Here is a 26,657-nt window from a genome sequence, read left to right as displayed (position 1 = left end):
AGCGACTTGTCAATCACAACGTAGCCACGCCCTAAAGTATACGCTGCTTTATCTTCTATTTTACTCTAAATGGGACCATAATTTACAAAATGAACATCATGCTGTATTGAAGAAGACTTGAAACTTGAGATCATAAACTCATCAGGAAACAGTTCACTGAGGTAATAAATCAAGAGAGAAGTAGAGTCATTTTCTCATAGACTTCCATACAATCTGACGTCTTTTTGCAGCCAGTAGAGACGTAAAAAATCCCCGTCTCCCCTGCTCTTGGTGTTCTGGGTGACCCTTCTCTTTCGAGGGATTTATCCCAGTCAGATGCAGAGTAGGTTCATGATGGGCTGTGTGAGTGGAGATCCCCATCAGCTCCATCTGTGAATGTCTGGTTTAATCAGCTCAGCAAGGTGGCAGCAATAGAAAGTCTATCCTTTAGGACTCATGAATAAGGTAGACTGCTATCTTTTAAAATGGGAGAAGTGTGGATCCCATATGAGGACCCTGATTGAGTTTGTGGCCTAGTCTAGCTTCCTGACCTGTAACCAAATTACACCTGTATTTACTTTGGATCACTTTACTTGGTGTATCTTGTGACACTCCACCATTGATGACAGCCTGAGTCACATATACAGTATGTGTGTAAATATATATATTTGGGGGTTTTTTGGTACCATGTAGGTTTTTTTCCTGCTCCCCCTTTTTTGTTTTCATTTAATTTTTTTAAACTTCATCTAATTTACGCATCAATATTGCAATTGTATTACACATTACTGTTATTTTTCTATGTTACTACAGGGGTGGTTGTCATTGTATTGTATTGTTATTTCTTGATGTGTGTCTGTTTTTTTAGATATTGCCAATAAAACTTAAAATAAAAAAATAAAAAAATAAAAAAAATTAGATAAAACCTGTCGGTCATGAATCTTTAGAGGTGTTGGTAGAGTGACAGCATTTATTGGAAGAGGCGTGACAAAGGTCCGCCCCTCACCTGAGACAAACCAGGAAACAGTTTGTTATTATTCGTCTCTAAAGAGAGACACAGTCTGGAAAAGAGACAATCAGAATCAGATTCACCTTCAGACTGACTGACTTCTGTGAGTAAAATGATCTTATTTTATTAAAAGCCTTTTTTGGTTATGATTTGAACTGAAAACAAACTGAACTTAATGTTATTTTAGTTGGAAAAACTGAACTGAAGTGAATTATATTTGAAAGGGGAAACCTGTACTGGAGTTTTTAGTTGGAGTATTTTGTTTTTTTGTGGAGTATTCTTCAGAGACTGTGGGATTTTGGGGATTATAAAAACATGCTGGAATATATGAATATTCTTGCCTTAATATTTTGTGTTTGTTGTCCATGTTTGGGTTTGTACAGTTTATTTTTATTCAGTGTGAAGGGAATTTGTTAAGTATTGTTGCTTCAGCCTGCATCCTTTGTGAAGACTGACTAAACTATTGACTGAGTACAAAAACCTGACTACTGACAACATGGCAGGAGAGAGATCTGGCACCCTGAAAACACAACAAGTCCAACCGTCACAAGCTGAGGCAGCAAAAGCAGCGATGATCCGATGGTGCAAGACTTGCTGGGTGTGTCAGTAAACACTGCCAAATCTTAACCAGATCAACCAGAACAATATTCCCTCCTTTGTGTATCCAAAGCTCCTGTAAAGCTTTCACAATAAATGCTTCGTCACAACAGAAATTCCCCTCTCAATGACAGTTTATTTATAAGCTTCATAAAGGTCAAGATGTTCTGTACTGTACAGATAAAATCAGGTAAAACTTGTTAGTCTGTGATCATGTTATTTTTTAACACTGGAATGAAACACACTCTGTTTTACATGTGAAGCAACAGCATTTATTAGAAGAGGTCTGACAAAGCTCCGCCCCTCAGCTGACTCACCTGAGACAAAGCAGGAAACAGTTTATTCTTCGTCTCTAAAGAGACACACAGACTGAAAAACAGACGATCAGATTCACCTTCAGACCAAACTAACAGCTTCCTCTGAGTGAGAACAGCTATAGGAGAGAGAAGTGAAAACTAGAACTCTGCTGCTTCAACCTGCTGACTCTCCACACACTGAATGTGAGTTTGACTAAAAACTGGAGTCAAAGTGAAAGTAAATGTCAGTGAGGTTAGTAGAGGAGGGAGGGGAGCCATGACTGACTGTACTTTCTGTCTGCTGTGTTTTCAGCTTCACTCGGAGACAAAATGGCTTCCAGATCAGAGGAGGATCTCTGCTGTCCGGTCTGTCAGGACGTCTTTAGAGATCCTGTTGTTCTGTCATGTAGCCACAGCTTCTGTAAAGACTGTCTGAAGAGCTGGTGGAGACAGAAACAAACACGTCAGTGTCCAGTTTGTAAGAGAAGATCTACAAGGGCAGCTCCACCTTGTAACCTGGCGTTAAAGAACCTGTGTGAGTCCTTCTTACAGGACAGAGATCAGAGAGCTTCAGAGGCTCTCTGCAGTCTGCACTCTGAGAAACTCAAACTCTTCTGTCTGGACCATCAGCAGCCAGCGTGTCTCGTCTGCAGAGATTCAGAAAAACACACCAACCACAGATTCAAACCCGTCGATGAAGCTGCGCGACAACACAAGAAGGAACTTGAGGAAACTCTGGAGCCTTTAAAGAAGAAGTTAAAGGTTTGTGAAGAAGTTAAAGTGAAGTTTGATCAAACAGCAGAACACATTAAGGTCCAGGCCCGACACACAGAGAGGCAGATTAAGGAGCATTTTAAGAAGCTTCACCAGTTTCTAGAAGAGGAAGAGGAGGCCAGGATGGCTGCTCTGAGGGAGGAAGAGGAGCAGAAGAGTCAGATGATGAAGGAGAAGATGGAGGCTCTGAGCAGAGAGATAGCAGCTCTTTCACACACAGTCAGAGCCACAGAGGAGGAGCTGAGAGCTGAAGACGTCTCATTCCTTCACAACTACAAGGCTGCAGTGGAAAGAGTCCAGCGCTGCCCCCTGCTGGATGATCCACAGCTGCCCTCAGGAGCTCTGATAGACCAGACCAAACACCTGGGCAACCTGACCTTCAACATCTGGAACAACATGAAGGAGATGGTCTCCTACACTCCTGTCATTCTGGATCCAAACACTGCTGGTCCAGAACTCATCCTGTCTGATGGTCTGACCATTGTGAGATATGGAGAAAGACAGCAGCTTCCTGATAATCCAGAGAGGTTTAACTCATTCTTCTTCTCTGTCCTGGGCTCTGAGGGCTTTCACTCAGGGACTCACAGCTGGGATGTCGAGGTTGGAGACAATACAAACTGGTCACTGGGTGTGTTATCAGAGTCTGTCCAGAGGAAGGGATTCATACAGTCTGGAATATGGAGAATATGGTTCTATGAAGGTAAATACTCAGCATGGTCACCACCAGCTCCAGACACTGATCTCCCAGTAAAGAAGAAGTTCCAGAGGATCAGAGTGAATCTGGACTGGAACAGAGGAAATCTTTCGTTCTCTGATCCTGATACTAACACACACATACACACCTTCACACCCACTTTCACTGACACACTGTTTCCATTCATTGACACTGTGGATAAACTCCCACTGAAGATTTCCCCACTGAAGGTCTCTGTGACAGTGGAACAGAGCAGTTAGAGACGACGATGATGATGATGATGATGATGATGATGGTTCTTATAATTACTGTCATTTATTTCTTAAAGGGAAAAGTTGCTGAATTTAACCTCTGAAGCTTCTGTCCTGCTGCTGTCTCATTATTCCAAAATATGTTTATGTTGTTTTAGTTGTTTTAGTCAAATATAAAATGATTTGACTTATTTTCTGATCTTTATATTTGGTTTCTTCAGCTTTTAGTTTTCTTATTGATACTGTATCATTTTAAATTGTTGTTAATGTTTCCTGATGTCGACACTGTAAGTTTGAAAACAGTTTAAAGGTTCACACAGTGAAAAACATCATCTTCATATAATTGTAACTAAATATATTCAGTTCCAGCTCTGGCTTATCCATCTCTGTTCCAGGTCAGAAATACAGCAGGTCTCATCTGTACAACTTAATGCAAAAGAACTTCACAATTACATATTTTTAGATGTTTATATGCACAGGAAGCTTTTCAAAAGCATTTTTTTAATCAGATTTATGAACTTGAAGTTGAATATATACTGTATATGTAAAATACTGATATTAAGCCAAGTTGTGAGGTATTTAATTGTAATTGTTTGGCATTTGTTCAGATTGTTTGGTATTTGTTTGTGGATTGGACAATATATTCATAAACACCATCATACACATTTATAAATGACATTTTTATTTGTAGATCATGTGATGCGCATTTGTCACCATTATTGGGACCAATTTCTCTCCATATCCCTACAGTGGTTCAGTCCATTTGCAGCCTCACTGGAAATTTGTCTTTTTTATAGTTGTGACATTGAGCACTGCATCAATGCAGCCTTCTGATTCCCCGTCCTGTTTCCTCACATTATCATTTTGTGTTTGAGTTTTAACACTGATTAAAAACAGTTTCACTCCCACACAGAATTCATACATTCAAACTTGTTCCTGCTTGTTTATCAAGTTGTTTATGCAGCTGAACTGAGTATTTAGAGTTATATAAGGTGTTATTAGTGTGGTTGGGAAGCCTGCCAGTTGTCCCACAGGTCAGAGATCAAGAGGCAATGTTGAGCAAATACTTCAAACTGTACTAATGTTGTTCAGCACTGATAAACAGTTAATTTGTGGTATTTGTGTTGAGAATAGAAGTTGCTGTTGGTTCTTTAAATATTTCTTTGATTTTGCTCCACCTGCAGCCACATTTTTCCTTTAAATTGTGTTACTTCTAGCTTGTTTTGCCAAACAATAAATGGATTTAACTGAAAGATTTCCCTGGTAGTTTTTGGTTGTAACAAAAACAGATTAGATTTAGATCTTATTTCCACACATATACAGCAGCAAATAAATCCAGAACGTCTTCTCATGGGTTTAACCTCACTGTGGGTCTTATCGGTTTTGGACGCAACCTGAAGATGCCCCAGAAAGAAGCCACCCCTAGTGGTGTTGTTGGGGTTAAAAAACAGACACCACAGTCTTTTGTTCTCAAACCTACCAACCACTGACCTCAGCACCCATGTAAAATAATGTTGAAAAAGAAATCCACCTGATAACAACAACAAAAATAAGATAAAATTAAAGCTGCAAGCAGCGATGAACAGGCCATCGCACCTCCGTGCACGTCAGGCTGGGATGCAATCAAAGGGCTTCTGTCACGGGCATATAGATGTCTTCAGACCCGGGCTGTTTTCAGACAATGCAAGAAGGAGATAAACATCACTTCCTTTGTCCACTATTTTGCCTGCTGCTGGGGCTGCTTTGCTGAAATTTTGAAGGGGGTGCTACTCAGCCAGTTTGCATCACTGATGAAATATTGTCATGTAGACGTGTTCAGGCCGGGAGTCTTATCAAACATGTAAAGTTTGGTGCAGACTGGAGCATTTACAATAAAGTTATAGCAACTTCCTCTGTCATGGCGAAACACCAAATCTCAACAGTGTGAGGATGAGAATTTTCTGCAGGGTGAGACATGTCTGTCTTGCTCACACCTGTGTCATCAAAATCATGCAAGTTTTGGGCCCATTCACTTGATGATTTTGTGTGTAAAACAAATTAATTTCCTAATTTTCATCAAGTCTATTTTTAGAAAAGTAAAGACTTTTAATCCACATGACCTGGTCAAAGTTTGATTGACATGTGTACTGTCAGGTGTGTAGAGACAATAAGTAACTGCAGCTGGACACAGAAAAATACTCATATATTTGAATGGAGAGTGTGAGTGAACCGCTAGGTGCTCGGGCCCTAATAAAGGAAAAACTGCAGTACAGAGCTACAAATTTTAGTTTTGATGGTATTTTTCTGCAGCACTTTATCACTAAACTGTCACCCTCACTCCATTTTTTCCCTTCCCCTCATAGGTCATCCCCACTACTGAATTATAAATATAAGACCTATAATTATTGTAAAATAAATGATAATAACCAACCAAATGTCATACAAAGTTTGTATATAATGTACTGTATGTATATAGGCCTTTCTGCTGTATCCTACAAAAATGAGCTGCATTCAACCCCCACACCAGTGGCGGCTGGTGGCTCAAAACATTGGGGAGGACAGGAGGAAAACCAACATACCGCATCAAACTATATGATTGTCCCCCACCTGATGAAATCGGAGGGGTGGGGGGGCAATTTTATATGCCAATAAAACAATTTGCTTTCAGAAACAAAAATCTGAGTAGTGAAAAGGCTGCTTCTTTATTTAGCATATACATATTGTTTCTAAACAAAGAAGAGCTCATTTTAGCCATGGACTGGTTCAGATGTGTGATTTTACCAACAAAGTGAAATTCAAATGTATAGTTTTTGCTCTGTTGTGACAACAGATTTATGTTCTCATCAAAAACAGACAAGATGTCACATGATTTACACGTGTATTCCTATGTATTTTCTTAGTATACAGAAATATATAAAGTACCACAAAGCTTATAATGTGATACAGGAACAGATCAGCGCTGAATACTAGAAACATTCACAGATCTAAAAGTGTAGGTTCACATCAGAAAATATTAATGCATGTATCAAATACATGACTTACACACTCTGATCTATGTGCACGACATACAAAATATAGTCTACAAAGTTGACATGTTAACACTAGGGGTGCAACGGATCACAAAACTCACGATTCAGATCGCATCACGGATTTGAGTCACGGATCGGATCATTTTTACAATTAATCCGCAGTTCATATGCCTGCCGAACCGTGGGGGGCGATCCGTACAGATCACGGATCAACTACGATCAGTTACGCCACTAGTTAACACTTGTTATTCTAGTCACTTGAAGCTTATTACTCAATATACGGCTCAGCTTAAAAACGAACTAAAGAAACTGTCAGAAGCAAGCAGCCAGACCTCCTGCACACTAATCATACAACATCAACAGGTGACTGAACAACCACTCAATTAAAAACTGGATCAATTCCACATGAATGAGTGAGTCCAGACAGCTCACTGTAACTACAAGCAAACTACCCACAACACATTATATATATATATATATATATGCTGCATTCTTGTTAAGGAGATAAATTCACACAACAGCCACACAGAGAGACATTTAACCATCAGAGATGAAATTAGCGACCAAAGAGACAGAGAGAGAGAAGCTGTATCTGACTCATGTTATCTGATGTCTTCTTTCTATCATGGAGATGAAGTATTCCTGTCATAACATCCATTTGTGACTGTTGGTCATCTTGTTTGTTGGTTAACAAAACTTTATGGCTGCTGGTTAACCAGTCTGATATCATTAGCAACAATGACAAACAAGCTAACTCTCCTGGTTGTTTCTCCGGTTGCTTCTCTCTCCAGCTGCTCCCTGGCAGTGTCCTGCTGCTGCTGCACTGCACAGTCCAGATAATTTCTCCCATTAGCTTAACAACAGTCCGTAACAGTCCTTCCATGGCTGTATAAAGAGTCCTTCAGGCTGCTACAACAAGCCAGCTGTTGCATTGGCTAAGACAAGGAGCTATCTACTGCTGCTACTCTGCCTTACAGTGGAGACAATTGAAGATGAATTCTGGAAACTATCATTGGACCAAGTTGATGTCAATATTGCATTCTGGTTGTTGATTGGTTAGGGAGGCCGTCCTCCCTTGGAGCATCATTTTACGTGTCTCTTCCAAAGAAGAGAGAACGACGGCATAACGACACAACACACCACGACTGACTAACTGGGAGTGAGAGATGGTTTGCTGAAACACAATGTTAGAGATCATTTATGTAATTATGAGAAGTGTAAGTGAGGAAAAAGACCTGCAACAGTCTTGCAGCGCGAGCACCAGGATGTTGACTTCAGTTTATCTGATGGCCACAGGTGTCACTAATGAGAAGGAATTTCTGATTCCTACATACAGAACCTTTAAAGTGAATAACAGAACAACATTAGAAATGACTCCACACACTGACTGGCATAGCTTAACAAAATATACATGAAAATAATTTAAGTACACAAGTAACACTTCTCCTACTCAGTCCAGTCTTCACAAAACAGGGAGAAAAGTCTGAGAGCATCTGGTGGACAACGGCAACAAAGGAATGTAAAATCAGACTGACAGAACCATGACAGCAATACTTTAACTACATCTGATAATAAGTATTAAGCTCGTAATACATATGTACTTTTACTATAGTAGGATTTTTCATGCAGGACTTTTACTTGAAATGGAGTATTTTTAAATAGCTGTATTGGTACTTTTACTGCAGTAAAGGATCTGAATTCTTGGCCAAATTCAAGGCTGACACAGAGTGATGGTCCCTTCTTTTCCTCTCCCTGTGGGGAAAGGCAAATGTGCTTGAAATGAACTGTACACCAAAATTCAACTATCATTTACAGGCACCAGCTGCTGAAATTCCCCTCAAGTATTTTTAACAATTTGACAGACTGTGCAACACATTTCTCTGAAACGGTAAATTACAGAGACCAGTGGATGAAGGAGGGATTGGTATCCCAAACCTTGTACTATCATTACGCCTTTGGCCTCTGGCTCATGGCCCACTGGTCCCTATGTATTAAACATGCACCTCCCTGGTATGCCACTGAGAGTTCTTTATGCAGACCTATACACCCTCTTCACTTTATTACAGCAAAGCTGACAGCAGATGAACAAACTCATCCAATACTATCTCATATGCAGCGGTTATAGAGGAAGATTACAGCTATTTGTGAAGTGGATTTGCACCGCCACCTTGAAGCCTCTATTGGTTAAACCAGAAACTGTGCATAGATGGTTCAGCGTTTATTTGGAGGATGTGGTTTGACAAGGGGGTCAAGACTCAGGACAATCTCCTTCCATTCTAACTCCAGAGAGCCCCCCAGTGGTGACACAATGATGACACAGACTAAAAGAGCTTAAGTCTCAGAAAACACTGGATTAAAGGACTTTTCCTTGTTTACAATTTAACCTCATCAGTTTGTTTTGATGAGCTGGGACATTCCTATCTATTCCAAATTCTCCCTCTAACCACACACACACACACACACACACACACACACACACACACACACACACACACACACACACACACACACACACACACACAAACACACACACACACACACTTATTCTTCCCCTTTTGTGTTTCACTCTGGTGTGACTCCAGATAAGAACATTTGCCAGATGCCAGTGGTAAATTAATGGCAGGCTTTGCTTGAGTTTCTGTGTTTCTTAAGCCAAAGTTTGAATAAACATTAAGGATATAACCATTTTCTAAACTATATATTATTGGTTACAAAGTAATGCTGGTCAAAATGGTCTAACTCTGAATTTTCTGTGATAAATTATAGCTAAGATACTCATGTTTAAATGACCACACATTACACGTACCAACAGTGCCACCCAGTGGTCAGTTAATAGTAAAGCTTTGAACACTGAAGAGAGGCGTCTATAATATAGTACAATACTTTCTGCTCATGTTATTCACTAAACTGCTGTTGAACTCTATATGATTGTAGAAATTTGATGTGCGTATGAAGGATTACTTTGATAAGTGAAGAATTAACATTAGTAGTTATAAAATAAGATTTAGTTAACATTAAAAGTAGGTTTGTTAAATAACTACAGTATTTTTTCATTAGACTGAACTGATCGCTGTTTAACCTTTTTGTATGAGATCATTTTAATAGAAGTATAGTCAACAGATAGTCAAGACTGCATTTTAATTTTAATATGTAAGTTAATCCAGTTCGTCAAATCATATAGTGATTACGTTATAGATGTGTGTGTCTCTGAATATTTGAGTGATATATTAAACTATGCAATTCATGTTTAAATGTGAATGACCACAGTGAAAAGTAGAAACTTTGATTTAACTTAATCTCACTGAAAAACACGCCCCTACTGAAGGCCAGGATAAAATAACGTGTCGGCCTCATAGACTGTAAAAAATATGGACGTAGTCACCGTGACGTCACCTGTTGGTGTGTGAACTTCTGTTTTGAAGCCTCGAGTGTAGTAATTTGACCATCGCCATCTTTGATTTGGCCGTCGCCATGTTTGATTTTTGGAGCCAGAAGTGACCATATTTGGACGAGGGGTTGTAGCTGACTATAGTGCTAGCTGCTAACTCTGTTAGCATGGTGCATTTACAACCTATCTATCTAACAGTGATAATGCTAATGCCAATTTTCGTTGGTGTAAAATTGTTAAAACAAAATGTACACACTGGAAAATCTGATCATCCGACTCATTGATGGGTCTTTTATTAAAACCAAATGCTGAACAAGACTTTTTTTAGGTGACCACAATGTTACAATTAACTTGCGTGAACTGAAAACACTATGAAATAGCAGCAGCTTCACCTATACACGATGGTTACATTACATAATCAACATCGTCGCCATGGTAGCGACTTGTCAATCACAACGTAGCCACGCCCAAAAGCATACGCTGCTTTATCTTCTATTTTACTCTAAATGGGACCGTAATTTACAAAATGAACATCATGCTGTGTTGAAGAAGACTTGAAACTTGAGATCATAAACTCATCAGGAAACAGTTCACTGAGGTAATAAATCAAGAGAGAAGTAGGGTCATTTTCTCATAGACTTCAATACAATTGGACTTCTTTTTGCAGCCAGTAGAGTCGTAGTAAATCCCCGTCTACCCTGCTCTTGGTGTTCTGGGTGACCCTTCTCTCTCTAGGGATTTATCACAATCAGATGCAGAGTGGGTTCATGATGGGCTGTGTGAGTGGAGATCCCCGTCAGCTCCATCTGTGAATGTCTGGTTTAGTCAGTTCGGCAAGGTGGCAGCAATAGAAAGTCTATCCTTTCGGACTCATGAATAAGGTAGACTGCTATCTTTTAAAATGGGAGAAGTGTGGATCCCATATAAGGACCCTGATTGAGTTTGTGGCCTAGCCTAGCTTCCTGACCTGTAACCAACTTACACCTGTATTTACTTTGGATCACTTTACTTGATGTATCTTGTGACACTCCACCATTGATGACAGCCTGAGTCACATATACAGTATGTGTGTAAATATATAAATATTTGGGGTTTTTTGGTACCATCTAGGTTTTTTTCCTGCTCCCCCTTTTTTGTTTTTATTTAATTTTTTAAGCTTTGTCTAATTTACGCATCACTGTGGCAATTGTATTACACATTACTGTCATTTTTCTATGTTACTACAGGGGTGGTTGTCATTGTATTGTATTGTTATTTCTTGTTGTGTGTGTTTTTTTAGATATTGCCAATAAAACTTAAAATCATAAAAAAAAGAAACAAAATTAGATAAAACCTGTCGGTCATGAATCTTTAGAGGTGTTGGTAGAGTGACAGCATTCATTGGAAGAGGCGTGACAAAGGTCCGCCCCTCACCTGAGACAAGGAAACAGTTTGTTATTCTTCGTCTCTAAAGAGACACACAGTCTGGAAAAGAGACGATCAGAATCAGATTCACCTTCAGAATGACTGACTTCTGTGAGTAAAATGATCTTATTTTATTAAAAGCCTTTTTTGGTTATGATTTGAACTGAAAACAAACTGAACTTAATGTTATTTTAGTTGGAAAAACTGAACTGAAGTGAATTATATTTGAAAGGGGAAACCTGTACTGGAGTTTTTAGTTGGAGTATTTTGTTTTTTTGTGGAGTGTTCTTCAGAGACTGTGGGATTTTGGGGATTATAAAAACGTGCTGGAATATATGAATATTCTTGCCTTAATATTTTGTGTTTGTTGTCCATGTTTGGGTTTGTACAGTTTATTTTTATTCAGTGTGAAGGGAATATGTTAAGTATTGTTGCTTCAGCCTGCATCCTTTGTGAAGACTGACTAAATTATTGACTGAGTACAAAAACCTGACTACTGACAACATGGCAGGAGAGAGATCTGGCACCCTGAAAACACAACCAGTCCAACCGTCACAAGCTGAGGCAGCAAAAGCAGCGATGATCCGATGGTGCAAGACTTGCTGGGTGTGTCAGTAAACACTCTGCCAAATCTTAACTAGATCAACCAGAATAATATTCCCTCCTTTGTGTATCCAAAGCTCCTGTAAAGCTTTCACAATAAATGCTTTGTCACAACAGAACTTCCCCTGTGAATGACAGTTTATTTATAAGCTTCATAAAGGTCAAGATGTTCTGTATTGTACAGATAAAATCAGGTAAAACCTGTTAGTCTGTGATCGTGTTTTTTTTAAATACTGGAATGAAACACACTCTGTTTTACATGTGAAGCAACAGCATTTATCAGAAGAGGTCTGACAAAGCTCCGCCCCTCAGCTGACTCACCTGAGACAAAGCAGGAAACAGTTTATTCTTCGTCGCTAAAGAGACACACAGACTGAAAAACAGACGATCAGATTCACCTTCAGACCAAACTAACAGCTTCCTCTGAGTGAGAACAGCTACAGGAGAGAAAAGTGAAAACTAGAACTCTGCTGCTTCAACCTGCTGACTCTCCACACACTGAATGTGAGTTTGACTAAAAACTGGAGTCAAAGTGAAAGTAAATGTCAGTGAGGTTAGTAGAGGAGGGAGGGGAGCCATGACTGACTGTACTTTCTGTCTGCTGTGTTTTCAGCTTCACTCGGAGACAAAATGGCTTCCAGATCAGAGGAGGATCTGTGCTGTCCGGTCTGTCATGACGTCTTTAGAGATCCTGTTGTTCTGTCATGTAGCCACAGCTTCTGTAAAGACTGTCTGAAGAGCTGGTGGAGAGAGAAACTAACACGTGAGTGTCCAGTTTGTAAGAGAAGATCTTCAAGGCAACAACCACCTTGTAACCTGGTGTTAAAGAACCTGTGTGAGTCCTTCTTACAGGACAGAGATCAGAGAGCTTCAGAGGCTCTCTGCAGTCTGCACTCTGAGAAACTCAAACTCTTCTGTCTGGACCATCAGCAGCCAGTGTGTGTCGTCTGCAGAGATTCAGAAAAACACACCAACCACAGATTCAGACCCGTCGATGAAGCTGCACGACAAAGAAGAAGTTAAAGGTTTTTGAAGAAGTTAAAGTGAAGTTTGATCAAACAGCAGAACACATTAAGGTCCGGGCCCGACACACAGAGAGGCAGATTAAGGAGCAGTTTAAGAAGCTTCACCAGTTTCTAGAAGAGGAAGAGGAGGCCAGGATGGCTGCTCTGAGGGAGGAAGAGGAGCAGAAGAGTCAGATGATGAAGGAGAAGATGGAGGCTCTGAGCAGAGAGATAGCAGCTCTTTCACACACAGTCAGAGCCACAGAGGAGAAGCTGAGAGCTGAAGACGTCTCATTCCTGCACAACTACAAGGCTGCAGTGGAAAGAGTCCAGCGCTGCCCCCTGCTGGATGATCCACAGCTGCCCTCAGGAGCTCTGATAGACCAGACCAAACACCTGGGCAACCTGACCTTCAACATCTGGAACAACATGAAGGAGATGGTCTCCTACACTCCTGTCATTCTGGATCCAAACACTGCTTATCCAAAACTCATCCTGTCTGAAGATCTGACCAGTGTGAGATATGGAGAGAAACAGCAGCTTCCTGATAATCCAGAGAGGTTTGACTCCTCCTCTGTCCTGGGCTCTGAGGGCTTTAACTCAGGGACTCACAGCTGGGATGTCGAGGTTGGAGACAATACAGGCTGGTCACTGGGTGTGTTATCAGAGTCTGTCCAGAGGAAGGGAGAAATACAGTCTGGATTATGGAGAATATGGTTCTATGGAGGTAAATACTCAGCATTGTCACCATCAGCTCCCCTCACTGTTCTCCCAGTGAAGAAGAAGCTCCAGAGGATCAGAGTGAATGTGGACTGGAACAGAGGAAATCTGTCGTTCTCTGATCCTGATACTAACACACACATACACACCTTCACACACACTTTCACTGACACATTGTTTCCATATATTAACACTGTGGATGAACTCACACTGAAGATTTCCCCACTGAAGGTCTCTGTGACAGTGGAACAGAGCAGTTAGAGATGATGATGATGATGATGATGACGATGATGATGATGATGATGATGATGATGGTTCTTATAATTACTGTCATTTATTTCTTAAAGGGAAAAGTTGCTGAATTTAACCTCTGAAGCTTCTGTCCTGCTTCTGTCTCATTATTCCAAAATATGTTCATGTTGTTTTAGTTGTTTTAGTCAAATATAAAATGATTTGACTTATTTTCTGATCTTTATTTTTGGTTTCTTCAGCTTTTAGTTTTCTTATTGATATTGTATCATTTTAAATTATTGTTAATGTTTCCTGATGTCGACACTGTAGGTTTGAAAACAGTTTACAGGTTCACACAGTGAAAAACATCATCTTCATATAAGTGTAACTAAATATATTCAGTTCCAGCTCTGACTTATCCATCTCTGTTCCAGGTCAGAAATACAGCAGGTCTCATCTGTACAACTTAATGCAAAAGAACTTCACAATTACATATTTTTAGATGTTTATATGCGCAGGAAGCTTTTCAAAAGCATTTTTTTTAATCAGATTTATGAACTTGAAGTTGAATATATACTGTATATGTAAAATACTGATATTAAGCCAAGTTGTGAGGTATTTAATTGTAATTGTTTGACATTTGTTCAGATTGTTTGGTATTTGTTTGTGGATTGGACAATATATTCGTAAACACCATCATACACATTTATAAATCATGTTTTTATTTGTAGATCATGTGATGCGCATTTGTCACCATTATTAAGACCAATTTCCCTCCATATCCCTTCAGTGGTTCAGTCCATTTCCAGCCTCACTGGAAATTTGTTTGTCATTTGTATTGTTGTGACACTGAGCACTGCATCACCACATCCTTCCCATTCCCCGTCCTGTTTCCTCACATTATCATTTTGTGTTTGAGTTTTAACCATAGAATATAAAAAATATGGACGTAGCCACAGTGATGTGACTCACTGGATTCTGAAGAGTGGTTTTGAAGCTCAAAGTGGGCAGCTCCAGCTGTCGCCATCTTGGCAGCGCCTGACTCTGCCCAACTCCCAGCTAATCCAAAATGGGCAAAGAGGCGGAGCTGAAGCCTGGTTGCTGAAACAAGCCACCTAGCTGCTAGTGACCTGTCACTCAAAGCAGCCACATCATTAATTATGCATAACTTTGCACCTTAATAAAATTTAAACGAGTGGGTTATAAAAAAATTCAACCCCTGTACATTTGTCCTGAAAGGGGAAATTAGCTATAGCCGTTTTTTGTACCAGACTGTAAACATGTTTATTTCTGCTGTAAATTTGGGCTTTTTAACATGGGGGTCTATGGGGACTGACTTGTTTCTGGAGCCTCAAGTGGCCATTCAAGGAACTGCAGTTTCTGGCTTCATTTTACAGCCTTGGAGGTTGCCGCTTGGTCGGCCTCCGCCCGGGGCTTTTTCTTTTTGTATCTCCGCGGAGATTCATGTCACGTCCCTAAGGGCTTCCGCCATCTTAACTTTCTCCATACGTTTTCTCTTTCGTATCATGTGATCTCCTAAGTTAACTTTCTTTTCTTTTAAGCTACGTGCTGTATTGTTACTTCAGTGAAACAAACTTTATGTTAAAATTCTTTCGTGTTTAATATCTTGAAGTACAGTTTCGTCTGGCCGGCGAGATTATTTTTTGAGTTATTTAGTGAGAAAGTCAGTATAGTCAGTCAGGAGACTTCTAAGTAAAATGACCCGCTCATCCAAGGATCAAGACATCTTCAGTGCTGTGTTACTAGAAACAACTGTATCAGATCAGTTTTGTCTCCATCTAACGGTTAAACCCTGTGATGATTCGATGAATCATCTGAAGAAACCGTTAAAATGACACTTTGTCTTAAAGCTGCTGCAACGCTCACGAGCAGAAAATCTTCGCTGGGAAACTATGCTGCTGAACAGCTGATTTCTTGCAGACAGCTCGCTGAGTCACCAGTCCACATGAGGACAAAGCTTTAAAAAGTAGGATAAACAAAACCTCTGCTGCTCTCCATCTGCTTCTATGATTAAGAGTTGCTGTCATTTGAACTGAACTCTCCAGTTTAATTCTTAGAGAAGTTGGTTAGTCAAATAACTTCAGCCTCAGCTAATTTTCTGGTAACTGTATTTTCACCATCAGTCATTCATAACTTATAACATGCCATTGAGGACATATGACACTCATTCTGGTTGATTATTCATTCATGACTTCTGTTCTCATTGATACCTCATTTATTCACCTGTTAACCAGTTAATTAAATAAATATGCATTTATGAGCATGTCGTTGTCTGTGGCTTCAATTTAAAGCAGAGAATGAAGATCTGTATCGTAACACTGTGAGACTGATAAAAAGTGTTTCTGTGTTTCCTCCCGGCACAGTTGAAAACTACAGGAAGGATTGTTCCCTTATAACGAGGTTCATGTCAATAAATGTGGATGTTCCTACACTAGAGTTCTTTGGTAAAGAGCATGAAGCTTCTCGCTATTACTCAATGCTTTTGAACTGCTCATATAAATCAGCCTTTGCCATGAGGTGGTGCAGGAGGCTTCACAGATGAGGCATGGAGCCTTTTTCTAAGGAATTTTAGGAAAATGTCCAGAGAACTTAAAACTAGACTTTCAATTTAAGATCTTGAACAGAGTTTACTGGACTCCATCCAAACTTCATATCATCATCTGATGCTCATGCTATGTTACTGTCCTAACATACATGACTTTTGGAGGGGACTTTACGATGATATAATTCTCAGACATAAAATCCCCGTCTCCCCTGCTCTTGGTGTTCTGGGTGACCCTTCTCTTTCGAGGGATTTATCCCAATCAGATGCAGAGTGGGTTCATGATGGGCTGTGTGAGTGGAGATCCCCGTCAGCTCCATCTGTGAATGTCTGGTTCAGTCAGCTCAGCAAGGTGGCAGCAATAGAAAGTCTATCCTTTAGGACTCATGAATAAGGTAGACTGCTGTCTTTTAAAATGGGAGAAGTGTGGATCCCATCTAAGGACCCTGATTGAGTTTGTGGCCTAGTCTAGCTTCCTGACCTGTAACCAACTTACACCTGTATTTACTTTGGATCACCTTACTTGGTGTATCTTGTGACCCTCCACCATTGATGACAGCCTGAGTCACATATACAGTATGTGTGTAAATATATATATTTGGGTTTTTTTGGTACCATGTAGGTTTTTTTCCTGCTCCCCCTTTTTTGTTTTTATTTAATTTTCTTCTAATTAAACTTTGTCTAATTTACGCATCAATATTGCAATTGTATTACACATTACTGTTATTTTTCTATGTTACTACAGGGGTGGTTGTCATTGTATTGTATTGTTATTTCTTGTGGTGTCTGTTTTTTTTAGATATTGCCAATAAAATTTAACATCATAAAAAAAAAGAAACACAAAATTTAGATAAAACCTGTTGGTCATGAATCTTTAGAGGTGTTGGTAGAGTGACAGCATTTACTGGAAGAGGCGTGACAAAGGTCCACCCCTCACCTGAGACAAACCAGGAAACAGTTTGTTATTCTTCGTCTCTAAAGAGACACACAGTCTGGAAAAGAGACAATCAGAATCAGATTCACCTTCAGACTGACTGACTTCTGTGAGTAAAATAATTTTATTAAAAGCCTTTTTTGGTTATGATTTGAACTGAAAACAAACTGAACTTAATGTTATATTAGTTGGAAAAACTGAACTGAAGTGAATTATATTTGAAAGGGGAAACCTGTACTGGAGTTTTTAGTTGGAGTATTTTGTTTTTTTGTGGAGTGTTCTTCAGAGACTGTGGGATTTTGGGGATTATAAAAACATGCTGGAATATATGAATATTCTTTCCTTAATATTTTGTATTTGTTGTCCATGTTTGGGTTTGTACAGTTTATTTTTATTCAGTGTGAAGGGAATATGTTAAGTATTGTTGCTTCAGCCTGCATCCTTTGTGAAGACTGACTAAACTATTGACTGAGAACAAAAACCTGACTACTGACAACATGGCAGGAGAGAGATCTGGCACCCTGAAAACACAACAAGTCCAACCGTCACAAGCTGAGGCAGCAAAAGCAGCGATGATCCGATGGTGCAAGACTTGCTGGGTGTGTCAGTAAACACTCTGCCAAATCTTAACTAGATCAACCAGAACAATATTCCCTCCTTTGTGTATCACAACAGAACTTCCCCTCTCAATGACAGTTTATTTTATAAGTTTCATAAAGGTGTTCTGTACTGTACAGATAAAATCAGGTAAAACCTGTTAGTCTGTGATCGTGTTTTTTTTAAATACTGGAATGAAACACACCCTGTGCTACATGTGAAGCAACAGCATTTATCAGAAGAGGTCTGACAAAGCTCCGCCCCTCAGCTGACTCACCTGAGACAAAGCAGGAAACAGTTTATTCTTCGTCTCTAAAGAGACACACAGACTGAAAAACAGACGATCAGATTCACCTTCAGACCAAACTAACAGCTTCCTCTGAGTGAGAACAGCTACAGGAGAGAAAAGTGAAAACTAGAACTCTGCTGCTTCAACCTGCTGACTCTCCACACACTGAATGTGAGTTTGACTAAAAACTGGAGTCAAAGTGAAAGTAAATGTCAGTGAGGTTAGTAGAGGAGGGAGGGGAGCCATGACTGACTGTACTTTCTGTCTGCTGTGTTTTCAGCTTCACTCGGAGACAAAATGGCTTCCAGATCAGAGGAGGATTTCTGCTGTCCGGTCTGTCAGGACATCTTTAGAGATCCTGTTGTTCTGTCATGTAGCCACAGCTTCTGTAAAGACTGTCTGAAGAGCTGGTGGAGAGAGAAACAAACACGTGAGTGTCCAGTTTGTAAGAGAAGATCTTCAAGGGAACAACCACCTTGTAACCTGGTGTTAAAGAACCTGTGTGAGTCCTTCTTACAGGACAGAGATCAGAGAGCTTCAGAGGCTCTCTGCAGTCTGCACTCTGAGAAACTCAAACTCTTCTGTCTGGACCATCAGCAGCCAGTGTGTCTCGTCTGCAGAGATTCAGAAAAACACACCAACCACATAATCAGACCCGTCGATGAAGCTGCACGACAACACAAGAAGGAACTTGAGGAAACTCTGAAGCCTTTAAAGAAGAAGTTAAAGGTTTGTGAAGAAGTTAAAGTGAAGTTTGATCAAACAGCAGAACACATTAAGGTCCAGGCCCGACACACAGAGAGGCAGATTAAGGAGCAGTTTAAGAAGCTTCACCAGTTTCTAGAAGAGGAAGAGGAGGCCAGGATGGCTGCTCTGAGGGAGGAAGAGGAGCAGAAGAGTCAGATGATGAAGGAGAAGATGGAGGCTCTGAGCAGAGAGATAGCAGCTCTTTCACACACAGTCAGAACCACAGAGGAGGAGCTGAGAGCTGAAGACGTCTCATTCCTGCACAACTACAAGGCTGCAGTGGAAAGAGTCCAGCGCTGCCCCCTGCTGGATGATCCACAGCTGCCCTTAGGAGCTCTGATAGACCAGGCCAAACACCTGGGCAACCTGACCTTCAACATCTGGAACAACATGAAGGAGATGGTCTCCTACACTCCTGTCATTCTGGATCCAAACACTGCTGCTCCATTTCTCATCCTGTCTGAAGATCTGACCAGTGTGAGATATGAAGAGAGACAGCAGCTTCCTGATAATCCAGAGAGGTTTGACTCATACTTCTCCTCTGTCCTGGGCTCTGAGGGCTTTAACTCAGGGACTCACAGCTGGGATGTCGAGGTTGGAGACAGTACATACTGGTCACTGGGTGTGTTATCAGAGCCTGTCCAGAGGGAGGGAATCATACGGTCTGGATTATGGATGATAGGGCTCTATGGAGGTAAATACTCAGCATGGTCACCACCAGCTCCTCCCACTGATCTCCCAGTGAAGAAGAAGCTCCAGAGGATCAGAGTGAATCTGGACTGGAACAGAGGAAATCTGTCGTTCTCTGATCCTGATACTAACAAACACATACACACCTTCACACACACTTTCACTGACACACTGTTTCCACACATTTTCACTGTGGATAAACTGAAGATTTCCCCACTGAAGGTCTCTGTGACAGTGGAACAGAGCAGTTAGAGACGATGATGATGATGATGGTTCTTATAATTACTGTCATTTATTTCTTAAAGGGAAAAGTTGCTGAATTTAACCTCTGAAGCTTCTGTCCTGCTGCTGTCTCATTATTCCAAAATATGTTCATGTTGTTTTACTTGTTTTTGTCAAATATAAAATGATTTGACTTATTTTCTGATCTTTATATTTGGTTTCTTCAGCTTTTAGTTTTCTTATTGATACTGTATCATTTTAAATTGTTGTTAATGTTTCCTGATGTCGACACTGTAGCTTTGAAAACAGTTTACAGGTTCACACAGTGAAAAACATCATCTTCATATAATTGTAACTAAATATATTCAGTTCCAGCTCTGGCTTATCCATCTCTGTTCCAGGTCAGAAATACAGCAGGTCTCATCTATACAACTTAATGCAAAAGAACTTCAGAATTACATATTTTTAGATGTTTATTTGCACAAGAAACCTTTCAAAAGTAAATTTTTTATGTATATATATATATATATATATATATATTATATATATTTAATTGTAATTGTTTGGCATTTGTTCAGATTGTTTGGTATTTGTTTGTGGATTGGACAATATATTCGTAAACACCATCATACACATTTATAAATCACGTTTTTATTTGTAGATCATGTGATGCGCATTTGTCACCATTATTGGGACCAATTTCTCTCCATATCCCTTCAGTGGTTCAGTCCATTTCCAGCCTCACTGGAAATTTGTCTTTTTTATAGTTGTGACATTGAGCACTGCATCAATGCAGCCTTCTGATTCCCCGTCCTGTTTCCTCACATTATCATTTTGTGTTTGAGTTTTAACACTGTTCAAAAACAGTTTCACTCCCACACAGAATTCATACATTCAAACTTGTTCCTGCTTGTTTATCAAGTTGTTTATGCAGCTGAACTGAGTATTTAGAGTAATATAAGGTGTTATTAGTGTGGTTGGGAAGCCTGCCAGTTGTCCCACAGGTCAGAGAACAGTTGTATGTTCGGCCACTAATGGAGGCAATGAACCACAAACTACAGGACGGTTTTATGGTGTAAAAGAAAACTGAATAACAGGTTATCATTTGATGAATTTCTTCAATATATCATACATGTTTCAGACAGTGTTTAAGTTCAGTTTAGTGTCAGTTTGTGTTTCACACATGTTCTAAATTCTTCTGTGCTATGTCTATTCTAAACTTAGTTCTTTGCTGTGTAAGATGAGGCAGTTGTGTGTCTAACAGTTTATTCTGTTATACCTTTACCTGAGCCAGTGATAAGATAAACTGTAGTTATGTAGATGTTTATGTGTAAAACTGATAAGCTTTAGAGGATAGTGTGGTTTGTCCTTAATTTAATATAGTAGTAATGTTATTTTGTGATGCTACTTGGTGCATACTTATGTACTGTCATATATGGTTGTGAAGAAAGTCTGTTCCTAGGTTAGCTGAACTTTTGACTTATGTTTCTATCTGAGGGTTGGTTGCTGACCTGTAAGGTTAGTAAACAGATGTCTTAAATTCTGTACAAGTAGTATTTAAGGGACTGGTTAAGTGCCAACCTTTTCAGACAAAGAAAAGATAGCTAGGTGGTATCTTTGTCTCCAGAACTATGATGCATTATACTTCTGATTGTATTATTTGATTACACTATTTCATAACCTGACAATGCTCTCTTTGTGTGTTTATTGAGTCATCAGCAATTTCCCATTACATTGGCGTGTTGAGCAAATACTTCAAACTGTACTAATGTTGTTCAGCACTGATAAACAGTTAATTCGTGGTATTTGTGTTGAGAGTAGAAGTTGCTGTAAATTCTTTAAATATTTCTTTGATTTGGCTCTGCAGCCACATTTTTCCTTTAAATTGTGTTGCTTTTAGCTCTTTTTGCTAAACAATAAATGGATTTAACTGAAAGATTTCCCTGGTAGTTTTTGGTTGTAACAAAAACAGATTAGATTTAGATTTTGTTATTTCCACACATATACAGCAGCATAAAATCCAGATAATAAAATAAAACAGATGTGACAGAAGACGGTAAGAGGCTTATACATATGCCTCCCTTCAACTTAAGAAAAAAAACCCCAAAAACTAATAAATACAACATGATTTAACAAAATATTAAGTAAAGAAATGACATTAAGAAACACAAAATGAACAGAAGAGTTCACTGATCAGTTCTGAAGATATTTAGTGTGAGAAAATATTAAAATCAGTCTCAAACAACCCAACCTGTGACCTCCATATACACGTGACAACATTATATTTTACTGTTGAGGCTTTGTGTATCTTTTGAATGTCATATGCACATTGTTTTATACAAGAAACAAAACATCTGAGATTTTTTAGCTAAATCTTGTTGTGTGTAACACAAAATAACAGATTGCCAAAGTTAACCTGATGTTTTGGTGTATTTTATGTATTTTAAAAGCCCATCTAGGGATAATTAAAATAATAATAATTTTATTTATATAGCACCATTCATATGGGAAATGCAGCTCAAAGTGGTTCAAATGAAATAAGACATTAAATAAACATAAAAACATGAATGTAACATGAGATGAGAAATAAAACCCACTTGATAATAATAATAAAATAAGATAAAATAAAGTGAAAATAGGATATATAGAATGTGTACTTCAGTGGTGGTAATTTGAGACTTATGTACGTTAGTATTTCACCATATGTTCACAATCTATAAATCAGCACCCAGGTCTCTGAAGCCATAAGCATAACAGAACCTCCCTTTTCCCAACGGACACAGACTCACCAATGGCCTTGATTAATTGAAATAAGCCTCTTTCAACTTATGCCAGACGTCTTCTCATGGGTTTAACCTCACTGTGGGTCTTATCTGTTTTGGACGCAACCTGAAGATGCCCCAGAAAGAAGCCACCCCTAGTGGTGCTGTTGGGGTTAAAAAACAGACACCACAGTCTTTTGTTCTCAAACCTACCAACCACTGACCTTAGCACCCATGTAAAATAATGTTGAAAAAGAAATCCACCTGATAACAACAACAAAAATAAGATAAAATTAAAGCTGCAAACAGCGATGAACAGGCCATCGCACCTCCGCGCACGTCAGGCTGGGATGCAATCGAAGGGCTTCTGTCACGGGCATGTAGATGTCTTCAGACCTGGGCTGTTTTCAGACAATGCAAGAAGGAGATTAACATCACTTCCTTTGTCCACTATTTTGCCTGCTGCTGGGGCTGCTTTGCTGAAATTTTGAAGGGGGCGCTATTCAGCCAGTTTGCATCACTGATGGAATATTGTCATGTAGACGTGTTCAGGCCGGGACTCTTATCAAACATGTAAAGTTTGGTGCAGACTGGAGCATTTACAATAAAGTTATAGCAACTTCCTCTGTCATGGCGAAACACCAAATCTCAACGGTGTGAGGATGAGAATTTTCTGCAGGGTGAGACATGTCTGTCTTGCTCACACCTGTGTCATTAAAATCATGCAAGTTTTGGGCCCATTCACTTGATGATTTTGTGTGTAAAACAAATTAATTTCCTAATTTTCATCAAGTCTATTTTTAGAAAAGTAAAGACTTTTAATCCACATGACCTGGTCAAAGTTTGATTGACATGTGTACTGTCAGGTGTGTAGAGACAATAAGTAACTGCAGCTGGACACAGAAAAATACTCATATATTTGAATGGAGAGTGTGAGTGAACCGCTAGGTGCTCGGGCCCTAATAAAGGAAAAACTGCAGTACAGAGCTACAAATTTTAGTTTTGATGGTATTTTTCTACAGCACTTTATCACTAAACTGTCACCCTCACCCCATTTTTTCCCTTCCCCTCATAGGTCATCCCCACTACTGAATTATAAATATAAGACCTATAATTATTGTAAAATAAATGATAATAACCAACCAAATGTCATACAAAGTTTGTATATAATGTACTGTATGTATATAGGCCTTTCTGCTGTATCCTACAAAAATGAGCTGCATTCAACCCCCACACCAGTGGCGGCTGGTGGCTCAAAACATTGGGGAGGACAGGAGGAAAACCAACATACCGCATCAAACTATATGATTGTCCCCCACCTGATGAAATCGGAGGGGTGGGGGGCAATTTTATATGCCAATAAAACAATTTGCTTTCAGAAACAAAAATCTGAGTAGTGAAAAGGCTGCTTCTTTATTTAGCATATACATATTGTTTCTAAACAAAGAAGAGCTCATTTTAGCCATGGACTGGTTCAGATGTGTGATTTTACCAACAAAGTGAAATTCAAATGTATAGTTTTTGCTCTGTTGTGACAACAGATTTATGTTCTCATCAAAAACAGACAAGATGTCACATGATTTACACGTGTATTCCTATGTATTTTCTTAGTATACAGAAATATATAAAGTACCACAGAGCTTATAATGTGATACAGGAACAGATCAGTGCTGAATACTAGAAAGACTGAACACTAAAAACATTCACAGATATAAAAGTGTAGGTTCACATCAGAAAATATTAATGCATGTATCAAATACATGACTTACACACTCTGATCTATGTGCACGACATACAAAATATAGTCTACAAAGTTGACATGTTAACACTAGGGGTGCAACGGATCACAAAACTCACGGTTCAGATCGCATCACGGATTTGAGTCACGGATCGGATCATTTTTACAATTAATCCGCAGTTCATATGCCTGCCGAACCGTGGGGGGCGATCCGTACAGATCACGGATCAACTACGATCAGTTACGCCACTAGTTAACACTTGTTATTCTAGTCACTTGAAGCTTATTACTCAATATACGGCTCAGCTTAAAAACAAACTAAAGAAACTGTCAGAAGCAAGCAGCCAGACCTCCTGCACACTAATCATACAACATCAACAGGTGACTGAACAACCACTCAATTAAAAACTGGATCAATTCCACATGAATGAGTGAGTCCAGACAGCTCACTGTAACTACAAGCAAACTACCCACAACACATTATATATATATATATATATATGCTGCATTCTTGTTAAGGAGATAAATTCACACAACAGCCACACAGAGAGACATTTAACCATCAGAGATGAAATTAGCGACCAAAGAGACAGAGAGAGAGAAGCTGTATCTGACTCACGTTATCTGATGTCTTCTTCTTTCTATCATGGAGATGAAGTATTCCTGTCATAACATCCATTTGTGACTGTTGGTCATCTTGTTTGTTGGTTAACAAAACTTTATGGCTGCTGGTTAACCAGTCTGATATCATTAGCAACAATGACAAACAAGCTAACTCTCCTGGTTGTTTCTCCGGTTGCTTCTCTCTCCAGCTGCTCCCTGGCAGTGTCCTGCTGCTGCTGCGCTGCACAGTCCAGATAATTTCTCCCATTAGCTTAACAACAGTCCTTAACAGTCCTTCCATGGCTGTATAAAGAGTCCTTCAGGCTGCTACAACAAGCCAGCTGTTGCATTGGCTAAGACAAGGAGCTATCTACTGCTGCTACTCTGCCTTACAGTGGAGACAATTGAAGATGAATTCTGGAAACTATCATTGGACCAAGTTGATGTCAATATTGCATTCTGGTTGTTGATTGGTTAGGGAGGCCGTCCTCCCTTGGAGCATCATTTTACGTGTCTCTTCCAAAGAAGAGAGAACGACGGCATAACGACACAACACACCACGACTGACTAACTGGGAGTGAGAGATGGTTTGCTGAAACACAATGTTAGAGATCATTTATGTAATTATGAGAAGTGTAAGTGAGGAAAAAGACCTGCAACAGTCTTGCAGCGCGAGCACCAGGATGTTGACTTCAGTTTATCTGATGGCCACAGGTGTCACTAATGAGAAGGAATTTCTGATTCCTACATACAGAACCTTTAAAGTGAATAACAGAACAACATTAGAAATGACTCCACACACTGACTGGCATAGCTTAAGAAAATATACATGAAAATAATTTAAGTACACAAGTAACACTTCTCCCACTCAGTCCAGTCTTCACAATACAGGGAGAAAAGTCTGAGAGCATCTGGTGGACAACGGCAACAAAGGAATAAAAAACCAGACTGACAGAACCATGACAGCAATACTTTAACTACATCTGATAATAAGTATTAAGCTCGTAATACATATGTACTTTTACTATAGTAGTTGTATTGGTACTTTTACTGCAGTAAAGGATCTGAATTCTTGGCCAAATTCAAGGCTGACACAGAGCGACGGTTCCTTCTTTTCCTCTCCCTGTGAGGCAAGGCAAATGTGCTTGAAATGAACTGTACACCAAAATTCAACTATCATTTACAGGCACCAGCTGCTGAAATTCCCCTCAAGTATTTTAAACAATTTGACAGACTGTGCAACACATTTCTCTGAAACGGTAAATTACAGAGACCAGTGGATGAAGGAGGGATTGGTATCCCAAACCTTGTACTATCATTACGCCTTTGGCCTCTGGCTCATGGCCCACTGGTCCCTACGTATTAAACATGCACCTCCCTGGTATGCCACTGAGAGTTCTTTATGCAGACCTATACACCCTCTTCACTTTATTACAGCAAAGCTGACAGCAGATGAACAAACTCATCCAATACTATCTCATATGCAGTGGTTATAGAGGGAGATTACAGCTATTTGTGAAGTGGATTTGCATCGCACCTTGCAGCCTCTATTGGTTA

At 39.6% G+C, this 26,657-nt stretch overlaps 3 protein-coding genes and 1 pseudogene across 3 annotated transcripts in view; all 4 read left to right on the top strand.

Moving 5' to 3' along the window:
* Positions 1-1,994: 1,994 nt before the first annotated feature.
* LOC121894636 (nuclear factor 7, brain-like) lies at positions 1,995-3,705 on the top strand. The gene is made up of 2 exons (XM_042407356.1): positions 1,995-2,082; positions 2,192-3,705. Exon 2 carries the CDS (start codon positions 2,209-2,211, stop codon positions 3,604-3,606), a length of 1,398 nt encoding a protein of 465 aa, XP_042263290.1. The 5' UTR covers positions 1,995-2,082; positions 2,192-2,208; the 3' UTR covers positions 3,607-3,705.
* Positions 2,007-26,657, top strand: part of LOC121894637 (nuclear factor 7, ovary-like) — a 43,121-nt gene continuing 18,470 nt past the window's right edge. The window contains exon 1 of the mRNA XM_042407358.1: positions 2,007-2,082. The gene's annotated coding sequence lies outside the window, so the exon portion shown is untranslated. The remainder of the gene's footprint in view (positions 2,083-26,657) is intronic.
* On the top strand, positions 2,044-20,108 carry LOC121894639 (annotated as a pseudogene).
* On the top strand, positions 18,278-20,027 carry LOC121893838 (E3 ubiquitin-protein ligase TRIM39-like). Its single transcript, XM_042405936.1, has 2 exons — positions 18,278-18,509; positions 18,619-20,027. The coding sequence occupies exon 2, from the start codon at positions 18,636-18,638 to the stop codon at positions 20,025-20,027; it is 1,392 nt and encodes a 463-aa protein (XP_042261870.1). The 5' UTR covers positions 18,278-18,509; positions 18,619-18,635.

This window comes from Thunnus maccoyii, chromosome 3, assembly GCF_910596095.1.
Source record: "Thunnus maccoyii chromosome 3, fThuMac1.1, whole genome shotgun sequence".
Lineage (NCBI taxonomy): Eukaryota > Metazoa > Chordata > Actinopteri > Scombriformes > Scombridae > Thunnus > Thunnus maccoyii.
Note: the sequence above shows the minus strand (reverse complement) of the source record. Positions and strands in the feature narration are given on the sequence as shown.